The 14,608-nt window shown below is 39.4% G+C and overlaps 1 protein-coding gene across 1 annotated transcript in view; it reads left to right on the top strand.

Moving 5' to 3' along the window:
• STXBP4 (syntaxin binding protein 4) overlaps positions 1 to 13,359 on the top strand; it is a gene marked incomplete at its 5' end in the record, with an annotated part of 127,607 nt that extends 114,248 nt beyond the window's left edge. The window contains 2 exons of the mRNA XM_081317266.1: positions 8,804 to 8,860; positions 13,020 to 13,359. Of these exons, the coding sequence (XP_081173392.1) occupies positions 8,804 to 8,860; positions 13,020 to 13,134 (172 nt within the window). The 3' untranslated portion in view covers positions 13,135 to 13,359. The remainder of the gene's footprint in view (positions 1 to 8,803; positions 8,861 to 13,019) is intronic.
• Positions 13,360 to 14,608: the final 1,249 nt, after the last annotated feature.

Raw genomic sequence — 14,608 nt, 5'->3', positions numbered from 1 at the left:
TCCCAAATGCTCCCCAGGTAGGAAAAGATCAGAAACGAGGAGATTCTTCTTGTTCAATGTTAGACCAAGCCATCTTGCTACCTCGGTGTGATACACATTTGATGCTGATTGTAGGCAAATTAAGATTCCCATAGAAAGAGATGTAAACCTACTATAACATTCAGAAATGGTTTCCACCCCTTTATAAAAATGTTATGTAGCAGCTGCTAATCTATTCATTATTATTTTTTATCTGAGTTTAGCATGGACTCACAGCACACCCATGCACCAAAGCAGAACACTTCACTTTGCTGCCTGACAGAAGCAACCTGATGAAAAGGGAGCATATGCAAAAACAGTCTTGACTCAAAAAGCAATAAGCTTTTTTCCTATTCAGTTAAAAACTCTTCTCGGAATGCAGCTTAGAGGCTGGTCAATAAAAGTTACTCTGCTTCTTAGCATTTTGTTTCTATAAAAGTATGGGAGCTATTTCTTCTTTCTGTCCTACACCTCCTTCGTAATAGGATAGGGAAGGAGACTGAGGTTGGTGCCAGATGAGTTGTGTGCTTGTTCTTTATATTAATCAATGTCATGTCATCGCTCAAAAGGTGTTGTACATTTATCAACAGCAAATGTCTATCACTGAAACAAAATGAATGTGTAAAATGTCATCTCACTCAATTCAAACAAATGACATTTAAAGATTTCCTCCAAAACATCAGGTAGAAGTGATACTGAGAAATATATTTTTGCAACAGTCTGAAATAGGTTACTAGTCCTCAGGAAGGATGGTGATCTCTCCTCTTCTCTCCCCTCTCCTTCCCCCCCCCTCCTCTCCTCTCTCCTTAAAAAATAATATTGGTCCATTTTCCCATTTGTCATTTAAATCTCTGGTAATTAAAAGTTTCTCTTAATAAGCTTTGTTTGGAACAGACCAGTCCTGAAAGAATTTTGCAGACGGAAGAACTCTTAAAGTAATGGGCTGAAACAGGCGCCAGGACTGCCAAAAGGTCTCTAAAAAATTTAAAGAAATTTTTAAAAAATTACACATACATAATATACACTAGTATCTTAAAAATAGTGACACAACATTTCCATTTATACAACACAGTTTTTATGAGTATACATCAAAATTTCAGTCAACTATTCCCAAAGAGAATGTGGCAAATTTTCTTCAGATTAGAACAGGGGTGTCAAACTCAATTTCATTGAGGGCCGCATCAGCATTGCGGTTGCCCTCAGGGGGCCGGGTGGGTGTGGCCAGGGTGGGCGTGGCCTACTGGCTGGGCGTGGCTAGAGTGCGTATGGCCTACTGGGTGGGTGTGGCCAGCTCTACATCGTTCGCATCAAGGGTGCCTATGGGGGTCTGGGCAGGAGTGGGACAGATCTGAGGGTCTCTGGCAGAAGGAGGGTCTCTGGGCCAGGGCCAAGGCAGTGGGGGCCGTTCCCTCACTGTTTCCAGGATGGCTTTGCGGGCCACATGAAACCACTTCACGGGCCGGATCCGGCCCCCGGGCCTTGTGTTTGACATGTCTGGATTAGAACATACAGTGCACTTTTATATTGCAGAGGAGCCAGAAGACTGAGGCCATTTGGCACATATTTTCCTGACAGAACAATTAATCAGTGGAACATCCTGCCTCCAGAAGCTGTGAATGCTCCAACACTGGAAGTTTTTAAGAAGAGACTGGACAGCCATTTGTCTGTAATGGTATAGGGCAGGGGTAGGCAACCTCGGCTCTTTTATGACTCATGGACTTCAACTCCCAGAATTCTGGGAGTTGAAGTCCATGAGTCATAAAAGAGCCGAGGTTGCCTACCCCTGGTATAGGGTTTCCTGCCTGAGCAGGAGGTTGGACTAGAAGACCTCCAAGGTCCCTTCCAACTTTGTTGTTGTTGTTGTTGTTATTTAGCTTGGAACTGCTCCTAATATTGCCTTTCTGCTATTATTTGCTACACTCATAGCTTGTATATATTTGGCTGTTCCTGGGATATGGATAGAAGTAGTTTGTTCCTCTTTTATCAGAACTGTCCACTGCTAAATAAAAGAGGCTTTAAATCTCCTAGTACACATTAAACAATAAGCAGAACTTCCAATCAGATGACCAGAAGAGAGGAGTTGGCACTTCGCTGGATGTCATCCGTTAGGTAGTTTTGGGATTGTTTTGCATGGTCGCTTCTACACACCTGAGAACATTTTTTAGTTTGGAGGTTTATTTACAATAACTATTTGAGAGAGAGAGAGAGAAGGGGGGGGGAGGCAGATTAAAAACCAAAAGGAAAACCAAATGAGTGGGATGGTCCTCCATAAACAAATTGGCGCTCAGCAGATATTCTGTCTTCAGGGACTTCTCCTTCACATATAGTAGAATATTCTCCTGGGAGGACTTCTGTCCAATAGCAGGAGAAACACTATTTTAAGCTAGAACATTTTAGACTGGCTTCTGCCTGCCTCAGCAAAGAGTTAATGACAAGATGAAAGTGCCTTTGTGAGAACAGGTCCTCAACAAACTGTTAATTGGTGTCCTTGCACTGTGGCAAAGAGATGTATGGAAGAATCCATAGACAGGCATGAGTCAGCTGTCACCTCTCAAGGCCAATCAGTTACCCAGACTACAACCAAAAATTGCTGCAGTGTTAAAAAAGAAAAAAAAGATTTCCTTTCCTTAGAAAAGAAGGTTCTCAAAAATATTTTTAATCAGATGGTCCCATTCAGGCTTTAGTTTAGCATATATATACATTATATAAAGAAAAATTAGTGGAAGAAGTAAATTTCAGTCTGTTCTTTCAGTCTTTGGTATTTGAAATAGCTGCAGTTATGAGGGCCTTAAAATTATTTCCTGCTGTTCTGTTTCCAGTGAACAAAATTAGGAACATGTCTTGGTTGTCATGGTAATTATAATTCCCCATATCATTCTAACTTTTAATCTACTGTGCCTGAATCCTTCAGTTTATAGCTTGGGGCTATTCTCTCAACTGCATTTCAACTGATGGTGATGGGTTAAATTAGATTCCATTGTTGTAGGGAAAGATACTAGTAAATGCAAGGGTATTATTAACTCAGCAGATATCTTGAATCCATGTTTTAATAACAATGAATGCAATAAATGCTTTATAAAAATGGCATTTGACTATTTTTAAACTGGAATAGTAAAGTCAACTCTTCTTCAGGTTTGAAATTGACTCATGCTGACCACACAAGGACAGCCATATTATTTTCTTGGCAGTGTTGTTAAGAAACTTTCTGGAATGTTCTTTCAGTTTCCCAAACAAACCTACGCTTCTGGAATATGCCGGTGATCTCTTATTACAGGTTGGCTTATGTTTGTATTGGAAAAGAACATGCTTCTGTCTATTAATATAGAAATTAATCTGTTCTAAAATGAAGGTATACAGCATAATTTATTAGGTGTTTTATTAAATATGTCATAAGAGCTAATTACGTAATCTGAGATGTCAAACTTTTGTATCGATTACCCAATCTGTTAATGTTCTTCTAGAACTTTAATCTGCATTATTTGCTAAGAGTGGCATATAAAATAATATTTGATCCTATAGTCAATTTTAAAAGGAAAAGCTCATAAAAAGTCAAATCTTTTTCAATCCAATTTTTCCTTACAATGCCTGTGGGCAGTTGTGTGTATAATTATGGGACCAAGAACAGCATATGCATAATTACGAGAAGCACATACTGAATGACAATTGGTTTCTAATATTCTTATTAGCCTGAAAAGTGGAAGACTTAGGTCAATTCGAAAACGTAGATCAAGTACAGTCATACCTCCGCACTCAACTGCTTCAAAACTCTTCAAATTCAGTATTTTAACATTCTGAAGCAGAAATCGTGTCCTGGCACTGGTCTTTCTCCCAATAATTGACACGCAAGGAAAAAACTTGCTGACATCAGCTGCTTCGTGACTTGCTATTTCTTCCAGTTGAAACGGTCACATGGAAAGTCATGTGGTTTTCTCAGTACCCATCGGTTTTAGTATTTGTTGCATCTTCTGGAACAAGCTACCAATGAGTACCAATGTTCCATTGTACATTTTTTTTCCTATTCCTCCTCTTCATTCCCAAGGACATCCAAGATAAGGACTGTATTGCTTAAACTGAATGATGGTAAATGGTTTTAAAGTTGATTGCTTACATCTGATATAATGCAGCTAAAGCTTAAATGAAAGTTTATGCATTCTGTGGTGATTATGCTCAATTCATATCCTGCGTTTTGCAGCTTTTTAATTAACATTAAAGCACATTTCTGCAAAAATAAGTGATTGAAGTGTAAACCAAAGAGAAATATTGTAAGGTATTTAATATGGCGTGAAGCTTCTCTTTGCAAAGTTTGGATTCATTCCTGTTATTAGAACATATTACACAAAAGGAGGAAAGATACAGAATTATGTGTCCAATTGATGTAAAATATAAAAATTGGCTTTTTCTTGGTAAAAACTTAATTTTTATAAACCAAGTATGCATAATAGTGAATGGTCTTTCCATATAATCTCACAAACCATGCAGTGGAGAAAATAATACTGTAACTTTATGTACTGTATCACAGGCAGATTTTTTTTTGTCCCCCATCAATCAGCAACGCTTACAAAGTCCCTACTATTCTTTCATAGATACTATTGCTCACATCTGTGTACATTTTTAAAAATTTGCTTTTTCAAAAAAAAAAGAAAGCATCTTTGATTTATATGGGCTCTCACCGTTGGCAGTCCAGCAATGATATTTTGGAACTAACAAACATTCCTAGAAATCACAGTTCAAATTACAATTTGTATAAACTAAATATTTGAGGACCTTCTTTGGAGAAAAATAGGTGTTGTGTCTCTTATCTAATCTCTGCAATGTGTGAAGAGCCTGTTCCTCTTCATATATAATGAAACCAGGATGGACAGGTGTGCCAAAATATTGGCACTCCTTTACTTTTTCCCAAAGAGTTTCAATTTGTCATGAAAGAGGTTGAAACTTAAGCAAGTAAATGGCATCTACCTTCTAGAATCCATAGTTATGTAGCAGACACATTGCTTACGATGAACAATTTAACATGTTCTCCTCAATAATAAAACATAAGCATAAAAGATTGGATTTCAGAGATAGAAGAGTTAGCAATTTCTTTTTGAAAAATTGTATATTTGGTCAATCAGAAAATATTACATTATTTCTTGGGTATTTTGAATAGGCTTGATTAAAATTAAAAGCTTTTACTTTTTAAATATGTACAATATCAGGTGACCTTGGGATATAGTTGTAATTATAGAGTCTTGTACAGCGTTTTCTAAAGGTTTTCTTTATTTGCTGTACAGTAAATTATTTTTATTTTATATTATGTTATGCATGTTTGTCTGAAAATGGATCAGTAAAAATTGAGAAAGTTGAAAGGTTGAAATAGCATGCCTGGAATTCCTGTGGTGTTTGTCATGATCTGGGCTACCTCAAAGGAGGTATAATTACAGCAACCTGAAAGCCTGTCTACGTTTCAATTTATCCCCTCTTGCGCTAAAAAAATTGAGGAGTTATTCTCAGTTTCTTAGGCTTCAATTCAGGACTATCCAGTTGTTTCTTCAAATCCATCATTAACGGTTCTTTTGTAGCAAGGTCATCTCTGGATTCCTTTACAAATACATTGCAAAGGGGCAAAAGCGGAGAGGGAAAGACTAGACAATGGAGTACCGTATTTTCCGGCGTATAAGACAACTTTTTAACCCATGAAAATCATCTCAAAGGTTGGGGGGTCGTCTTATACGCCCAGTCATCTTATACGCCGGAAAATAGTACATAAATCAATCAAGCGCCCCCGTTCTTGCAAAGCAACTTCAAGCCTCCTTAGTCCAGTCCCCCTTCCAATGTGACTCTCCCTTCCCACCCCCAAGAGCCTCTCAGCCCCTTCCCCTCCCCCTTGCAAACGCCAGACCCCGGGAGCTCTTGCGTCTATTCCAAAGGGTGGGTGGAAGGAAAAGCCCCTTTCGGCTCCGGCTTGGCTGCAAGTCAGCGAGCCCGGGAAGGCACGCCCTCCCCTCTCACTGTGGAGGAAGCAGGGCAGGCTGGCATCTGTCGGGAGCCGGCAGGGCAGTCCTGCGCACGCGCGCACTCCCCGGCTCCTAAGGAGTCCTCGGGGAGCCATGGCAGGCGCCTCACGCTCTTCCCTCTTGAAGCAGCATCGGCGGAGCCGTCGGGCGGGAGCTGGCAGGGCAGTCCTGCACACGCGCGCACTCCCCGGCTGCTAAGGAGCGCTCCTTAGCAGCCGGGGAGTGCGCGCGTGTGCAGGACTGCCCTGCCAGCTCCCGCCCGACGCTCTTCCCTCTTGAGGCAGCATCCCCAAGGACTCCTTAGGAGCTGGGGAGCGATGCTGCCTCAAGAGGGAAGAGCGTCGGGCGGGAGCCGGCAGGGTAGTCCTGCACACGTGCGCACTCCCCGGCTGCTAAGGAGCGCTCCTTAGCAGCCGGGGAGTACGCGCGTGTGCAGGACTGCCTTGCCGGCTCCCACCCGACGCCGGATGGCTCCGCCGATGCTGCCTCAAGAGGGAAGAGCGTGAGGCACCTGCCATGGCTCCCCGAGGACTCCTTAGGAGCCGGGGAGCGCGCACATGCGCAGGACTGCCCTGCCGGCTCCCGACAGACGCCAGCCTGCCCTGCTTCCTCCACAGTGAGAGGGGAGGGCGTGCCTTCCCAGGCTCGCTGATTTTCCGGCGTATAAGACAAAAAAATCTTGAAAATCATCTCAAAAGTTGGGGGGTCGTCTTATACGCCCAGTCGTCTTATACGCCGGAAAATACGGTAATGCAGTGAAAAGTTACATGGGAGACAATTTACAAGCATGATGGCACATGTCACAATAGAGAAAGAAGATCTGAAAGTTGTTGGAGCCCATAATAGACCTATTGTGAGGGCAAAGTAGACATCTGGGCTTCTTCCCATTGTCTGTCAGAAATGCATTTCTGGATTCTGTGTCAAGCAGTGCAGAATTTGCACAAAAGAATTAATGGACACAAGTCTGACATAAGGACTCAACAAGTATAAAGTAATAATGGAGCGTTTTAACTTCCCAGGACATCCTAATAGAAATCTCAGAGAAGCAATTTTGGAACAAAGAAACTTTGCCGAACAACTGAGCATAAGAGGTTTTAGGTAATTTCAGAAAGTCTAAACAATGGATTTAACACATTACAATTTTTAATTGATAAAATACTCTTAACGGGTGCCACCAGATTTTTTTTCCTGACTTTTGATTATGATAAAAACCTGCTGGGCCTAAATTAAGAGGTATACCACTCCTGAGGTATAATAATGATTTAGTTCCCAGCTGTGTTTTTCAAAACATCTGCTTGGAGAGCTTGACTGGCAGATTGAGTATTCTTACTAAGGAAAGAATGGGCATAACAACATGAAAACTGACTACAGCAATTTAATACAAAGGAAAGATTAGTGCAATAGTGGCTTTTCTGCAATTTCCTACACAGTCAGAAATAAATTGATTCAGCTTCCAGACAGATGATGATGTCTAGAAAACAGATCTGAAGCTGGTGCAAAAAAAAGTGGAATTTTCAGGAATTCAGGAAAGATACTTCAAAAATCCTTGTTTTTTTTCCCTCTCATCCATCTAGTTAAGCCACCGGCAATCTAAGCAAAACTCCAAAATGCCAATTTACATCAACTAAATTCTGAAATTTCCTTGCTTATCTAGTCACATTCAGAATATATTTTTGCCACTTGTTACCAATACTTTATCAATCTGCTTTCTACATCCTTAGTTTCCTTATCTCTTTTTTGAAATCTGGCTCCATGTTCTGGGCATCTGTCAACGCTGCTAACATCGAATGTTATTGCTTGACAAGAGATGAAGAAGTAGCCATTTCATATGTTAAACTTGTGTATTGCTTTAAGAGATGGGGGGGGGAGAGGAGGATTGTTTCTCAAGGCCATCTGAAGTAAAAGAAGATAAGAGCTTGGCGGGTTTTCTAAGGGAAGGGAAACTGATTCTTTAAATTAATAGGAGAATTTTATTAATGACAAAATTACAAAGGTGGGGAATTGTGTTTTAATATATTGTGCAAGGGAACAGAGATTTCAGATTCCAACTTCCTTCGAGCAAGCATTTGCCGGTGTATTAGGCTAATAAGGGACTTTTAAGGTAAACAATGCCTCTGGAAAAGCCCATATGTCGGAAACTTGACAGCATCGTTTGAATCTGCTTGTCTCCTGCTATATGTCTATTTAATTTTTTTATTTATCCTTTATTTCTCTGTAATAGACCAGATTTTGAAGCAAAGATAGGTAAGATCCGAGCAAGACAAATCCTGCTGATATTTTTTTCATATCCAATAATTATTTAAGAATCAAGAAAAGCTACTCTGCATGACTTGTTGGGTCATTGAAATTTCCTTAGCTATATAGAAATAGACAACTATGGATTAGCAAAAAAGCAGTGGAAGTGGAAGCAACTTGTTACTTCCTATTGGCTTTTCCACTGAGTTTCTTTATGGAAAGCTGGAAGAGAGCGTCAGAAACCTTTCTTCCTTCCACCCTTTTTTCTCACTGTTCTTCCCGCTCATCCTTCCTCCATCCCTCCTTTCTTCCTCTCTTCCACCCTTTCTTCCTCATTTCCTCTCTTCCTGCCTTCTTCCTACCTCCCATCGATGCTTCATCCCTCTGTTTCACCCTTCTTTGCCTCCTTTCTTTCCTCCCTACCTTCTCCCCTCCCTCTCCCTCCTTCCCTTTCTTCCTCATTGCTCCTCCCTCTTCCTCATTCACTTTCTTCCTTCCCTGTCATTAACTATCTTCCCTAGAACTCCTTCCTGATTCCCCATTTTGCTTGGGGGAAGCTTGCAGGAAGACAGTGAGTGGGGAAGCCAGCAGGAAGTTGCAAGGCCAGCAGGCAGATAAGTGACTGCTTCTGGATGGGGGAGGGATCAAGGTTTTGCAGGTAGCAATGGTAGACGGAAGTGAAGGAGGAGTGCCTTGTGGGCTGGGAAGGGTGTGTGCACTAGAGATGGCAAGTGATTTGGGGAGGGAGCCTAGGTGGATGGCATAGGTTGGAAAGGGTTCCCCAGGATGCACAAGAAGCGCTGTGTGGATTGGGGAGGGTGCATGAGGTGCGGGGCATGTTAACAAGGGTTTGTGGAGGTTGCAGAGTAAGAGGTACCATGCAGGTCAACTAGGGTGTTGGCACAGGTTAAGAAGAATAGGGGTAGGAGGTGCCATGCCAGTCACGAATGGCACATGGGGGGGGAGGGCTGCATGGGCTGTCGAAGTGATCTAGTGAAGAGAAGAGGTTGAGGAAAACCTGTGGAGAAAGAATTAAGGTGAACTTCAGAAAAAGGATTTCCCCCCCCCCTCCTCAAGATTTGGCTCCATTTACAGATGCAGGCTTTAGAGTAGATTGGATATCTGATGAAACACAGGATAAAGGAAACAATGTTCAGTGCCTTAAGAAGTAACCATCTTTATTCTTGCAGAGCTTTTGTGCATTGCTTCCACTTTGTAAGAGGGCTTTTATAAGTGTCTTCACTAATGGAAGGCTGAAAAGAGCAAGGAGGATAAGAATATGCAATATTTTATGAAAGGATGAGAGGCATAGAGGCAGCATTAGCCATAAAGAAAGTGACCATAGTGTCCTTGTCAATTCTATGCAATAAAAATCAAGACCAGCAATGTCCTGTTTACAGCTGTGAGAAAGGAAAATGTTTACATGCACAGTTACAGGAACGGAAAGGAGAGAAAATGGAAGGTTTACTTAACATTAAGCAATTTTTTTAAAAAAAACAACAAAGTTTTATTTTATTCTTATGTCTCCCCATCTATCAAATATGCCTCTGACTATCTAACAAAATTTAGAAACAGCACAAAACGGTACAAAGCAAGGACAAGCATGCTATGCCAACCAGGGAAATTAGGAACCAACACATCTGGACTGAACTATCCTCTTAACCGCGAGGCCTGGGAAAATAGTCAGTTTTTAAGAGCTTTCCAAAAAGCCAACTTAACCCTAACAGTGCCCTATTTAGTGCCATAACCGAAAAGGCACTAAATAGAAATATATCTGTCCTAACTCAGTCTTCTTTCTTTGATGTGATGGAAACTGACCTCTGATAAAAAAGATAATGCAGGGAACTTGATACTGGTGACATAGTTTTTTTTTCCTTTCCATCTCTCTTAAAATCAGCATGTATCTTTTCTATAATATTGCTTGGGAACTTTTTAAGTAGGTTTTACTACAAGCTCTGCCTAGAATTTGAAAAATTTTAATTGTCGAAGAGATCACCCAAAGATCCTACATAAGATGTCTTCTGAAAAGTCAGGTATGCTCTTTGGCTTTTTTAGTACTCATTTTGCCAGGTTTCCAAAATGAAAGAGTTTCTTTTTACCCTTCTTTGACCTTGCAAATACCAGCCCCCTCCCCAGCACAGGCTACCTTTTCCCCAAAGTAGCAAAATCAAACTCGAATTAACCTGTGCGATAATGGTCACTGAAGCTTAAATATATCTGGAAAGCCACTGTTGAATGTACAAAATGTTAATAATTAAGCAAGTGATTACACTGTACTGCTGACTAAAGGACACTAGGAGAAACCAAATAGTTCTAATTATTCTGAACTAAAACTATCTGAATTAAATTCTGCTTTAGCAAAAACAAGACTAAATAGATGTTGAAGAAAACAGAATTTTCTTTGACCTCATTCTGCAATTACCTTTGCAGTTTTGAAGTATTGTTGTGTAATTTTTCTCTTTGTTGGATTTTTTTTTTGTATTTATCACATTATTGACTTTTTTTTCTTTGCCAGATTTGGCTCCATTTGTAGGTAGCCCTCAATTGGAACTGATCTTAAATCAAGGCATCCATGTGACTGGGCCCATTTTTACAATATTTTTTGTGGCAGTCATTAAATGAACCCATTCTTCTGAATGGTTGTCTTTTGCCTGGAAAAAAGAGGTTTAGTTTAGTTTAGTTTAGTTTTTATTGAATTTTTATACCGCCCTTCTCCCGAAGGACTCAGGGCGGTGAACAGGGCATTTGAATAAAAATACAAAAATTCAAAAGTTAAAAAAGAATTAAATTATTGCAGTGTCACGTGACTGTGACACTGCAGCCAGCCATAAATCTGTGCCAGTTGTCAAGTGCCCAAAGTGCAGTCACATAACTGCGGGAAGCACATTTTACAACAGCTGGAAGTACTTCATAGGCTTTATAAATGGTTTCTTGAGTGATGATAAATGGATGTAGATCTGGTTATATTTAAAACAAATATTGTGTATTGTAGACATGAACATATGCATAATGTATGTAAACAATGCCATGTTGACCTCTGAGAATGCTAACAATTTACACATAGATTATGTGATGCAACAAGATGTACAGATCTGAAAATTTAGGTGTCAAAGATTAAGGTAAATTGTTTGTTTGATTGAGAAGAAAAATGGAGTGAACCATTTCAATTTATGAGCAGGCAGATTTTCTGTACTCTTTTCTGAAGAAATGGAAAAAAATTAAGATGTGCAAATGTTGGTAATGTGCTAGGCATGAACATTTAAACAAGTGAAAATATAAAAGAACATGCTTCCACTATTGTTGTATTGATGTGAGAGTTGACATATGGGGAGAAATATGGAAGCTGGATGCAGTAGAAATGGAATAATTAATTAAGCACTTTGTTAAAAACAAGAAGAATTAGTGTCAGGAATGAATCAGTCCTTAATAAAAATGCAGTGAATGTAAAAATAAGTTAACCAATATATTTGGGTTTGATCGTATAGAGAATTTATGAAAACCAAATTGCATAAGAGGAGGAATGAATAAGACCAAGAGGAAGAACAAAAAAGTCATTGTAAGAAGCTGATACATTCAAAAATGAAGTTTAAAGAGGCAACCCAATATTTAGATGTAATGAAAGAAAGAATGGTTTGAAAGGATAAAAAGATATGGAGAAGAGCGATGGTGAATAATGTTAGTATAAATTAGATTTAATTTCCCTTTTCTGATCAACGTTTGCCTAAGTTGATCAAATTTAGACAAAATCATAGAACATTTCAATCAAGTGGATTAGGAATCTATAAATTCATTGATACATGTGGAGCTTGCCAAAAAAGATTACACTATGGCATTTTATTTTTCAGAACGCCAACCAGACAGCAATGACATTTGTGCATATGTGTGTTGTGTGGTTGGTGCCAATTGGCTCCATAAGGATTTATAAATAACGAATTCACTATTAGTTATTCAATATTTTTCTTATAGCTGGCAAGAGCAGATGGGAATTAGCCAGATAAGTGCCTGTGTTCACCAACAAGTAGATTGTGGCCTAAATCTAACTCAGAGTCATGGGCTAGGAGGAATGACTTAGGCCAGGGGTGTCAAACTGCTGGCCCACAGGCCAGTTTCATCACACCGAAGCCACACCCACCCATTGCCGGCAATGCAAAAAAGTTGTGATACGTCGCAACATGTCACGTGACATGACAAGTTTGACACCCGTGCCTTAGGCAAAACACTGGGAGAGAAGCTATCACACTTTTATTTCTTTGAGGAGCAAAGTAAGTGTTATTTCTATTAACTGGAGTAAAATATAAAACTTAAAAATTATTCAAATAACCATTAAAAATAAACTGACATTCATGAATACCGGTAAATTGCATATCAGATAATATTCGGTCAAATTCTGAGATTATACTTTCAATTTGTGAAGTTCTGGAATGTTATCTTTGATGGGAAAGATGCTTCCGGTCCTTTTTCAACTGAACTATTCAAATATCTTTTTGCCCAATTAATATTTGCGTGGCTATTCCTCCTCCATAAATAATTTTGCATTTTAAAACAACCTGAATTGTATATTTCTCAATACTGAAATACATATTCCTTTTCACCTTTTCATTGGCAAAGCAATTGAATCATTACCCAATAAATCTATCTCCCTATATCAAGGAACTTCACTTTTAGTTTTTCACAACTTTAGGCTAACTTGTTTCAAAACATTTGGCATACTTTCTTGGTAGGTATGATTTGAAGCTAATCTCTCAAAATAATTGTTGTTGGTTTGTTTTCTAGCCATGTGACACAAACAACATCCTGGATCCATCCTGTCACTAATGTCCTTGCCTTGTCATGCTTGGAAGGGAACGTGGATGATGGTTTCCGAGAGCTTCCAGATCCCCAAACCTGAGACCATAGATGAAGGACAAGCTGCTTCCAACAATTTATTCATCAACAGAAATAAAGTTTAGTTATTGTTTCTGTGTAACAGATTATCAGGGTAAACAGTTGCCCTCACAGGATCAATATTATACAGAAGAACCAGTTTCATATTCTAAGAGCTTAATTTTAATATTATGTCCTTCCCATTACAAATTCATATTCTTGCAAATCAACCATGAATAACTTTTTGTATTCCTGATAATTATTGCTGAGAGGTGCTATATCTGGCGCAAGAGCTGAACTCTTTCCTACTGTATGTTATTCAATAGTGCTGAGTCCCTCAAGCTAGTCCTACCATGAGGTAGATTTAAGAGACTAGGTTCAGAAAGTTTGGGGGTGCAGAAAGGTAACAAAAACAGTTGATTTGGGGGTTTTGTTTTGGTGCCTTTGAGTCAGTATTGACTCCTGGTGACTTTAGACAAGCCCATGAAGTTTTTTTGGCAAGATTTTGGAAGTGGTTTGCTCTTGCCTTCTTCTTAGGGCTGAGAGAAAGAGAGAGACTGGCCCAAGGTCACCCAACTGGCTTTGTGCCTAAGACAAGGCTAAAATTCACACTCTAGATTTCTATCCTGGTGCCCTCACCAGTTCATTTGATTGGATCTCCAGTTATTTACTTATCTATTGCATTTTTACTAGAAGAGACAAAGGGGAGGGGGGGTGTGCTTAAAAATATACTTCCTGCAAACCCGAAGTGTATGCTTGAGGAATTTCCACTGGAATTGAGTAACCAGTCAGCACTATTTGTTCTCCTAGATCTGGAAATATCAGCCTAACCACTCTTTATATCTGATAGAGTAAGCTGTAGTTCACAAAAGCTTATGGCGTTTAATAAAATGTATTAGTCAGAAAAGATGCTACTGACACTTTGCCACCATAGACTAGCATGGCTGTCTTCTTAACATCTCTACCAAATTAATGATGTATCAGTTGTGCAACTCTTTAGTCCCATACGTTTCCAACAGTTATCAATACACAAACATAAGTAATTAGCAGTGCAGTTTTATGCTCAGCCATAGTAACATTTCAGCAATCTGGAGATGTTTCGGGTTTTTTTAAACCTATTAATTAATAGCTCTACAGATGTAGGTCACTATGTCCAGTGTATTTCTTTATCCTAGCATCATATTGCTGGTCAGGTAAGTTCCAGTCACTTCACATTTTTTTACTGACATGTCACGAAAGCAGATTATGTTCTGTTTAAAAGCAAAATATATTCCAGCCTTGACTTACTTTCTTTTATAAGTTACAAAACGTATTTCATTATGCAGGCAAATGCAAATGGAATATGTAGTCTTAAGATATAGTGCCTTAGCAGTTTGTAAGTATTAGTAATGTTCTTAATAGTTTTCATAACAAAATTAGCTGAATTTTTAACTTTTTTTATTTCCCATATTATAAGCCTTCCCAATTTTTCACTTTTTCTCTTTGCACATGATTATAAT

The sequence above is a fragment of the Vipera berus genome, assembly GCF_964194415.1.
Source record: "Vipera berus genome assembly, chromosome: 2".
In the NCBI taxonomy this organism is placed as follows: Eukaryota; Metazoa; Chordata; class Lepidosauria; order Squamata; family Viperidae; genus Vipera; species Vipera berus.
The sequence above is the reverse complement of the archived record's forward strand: the minus strand, read 5'-3'. Positions and strand labels throughout refer to the sequence as shown.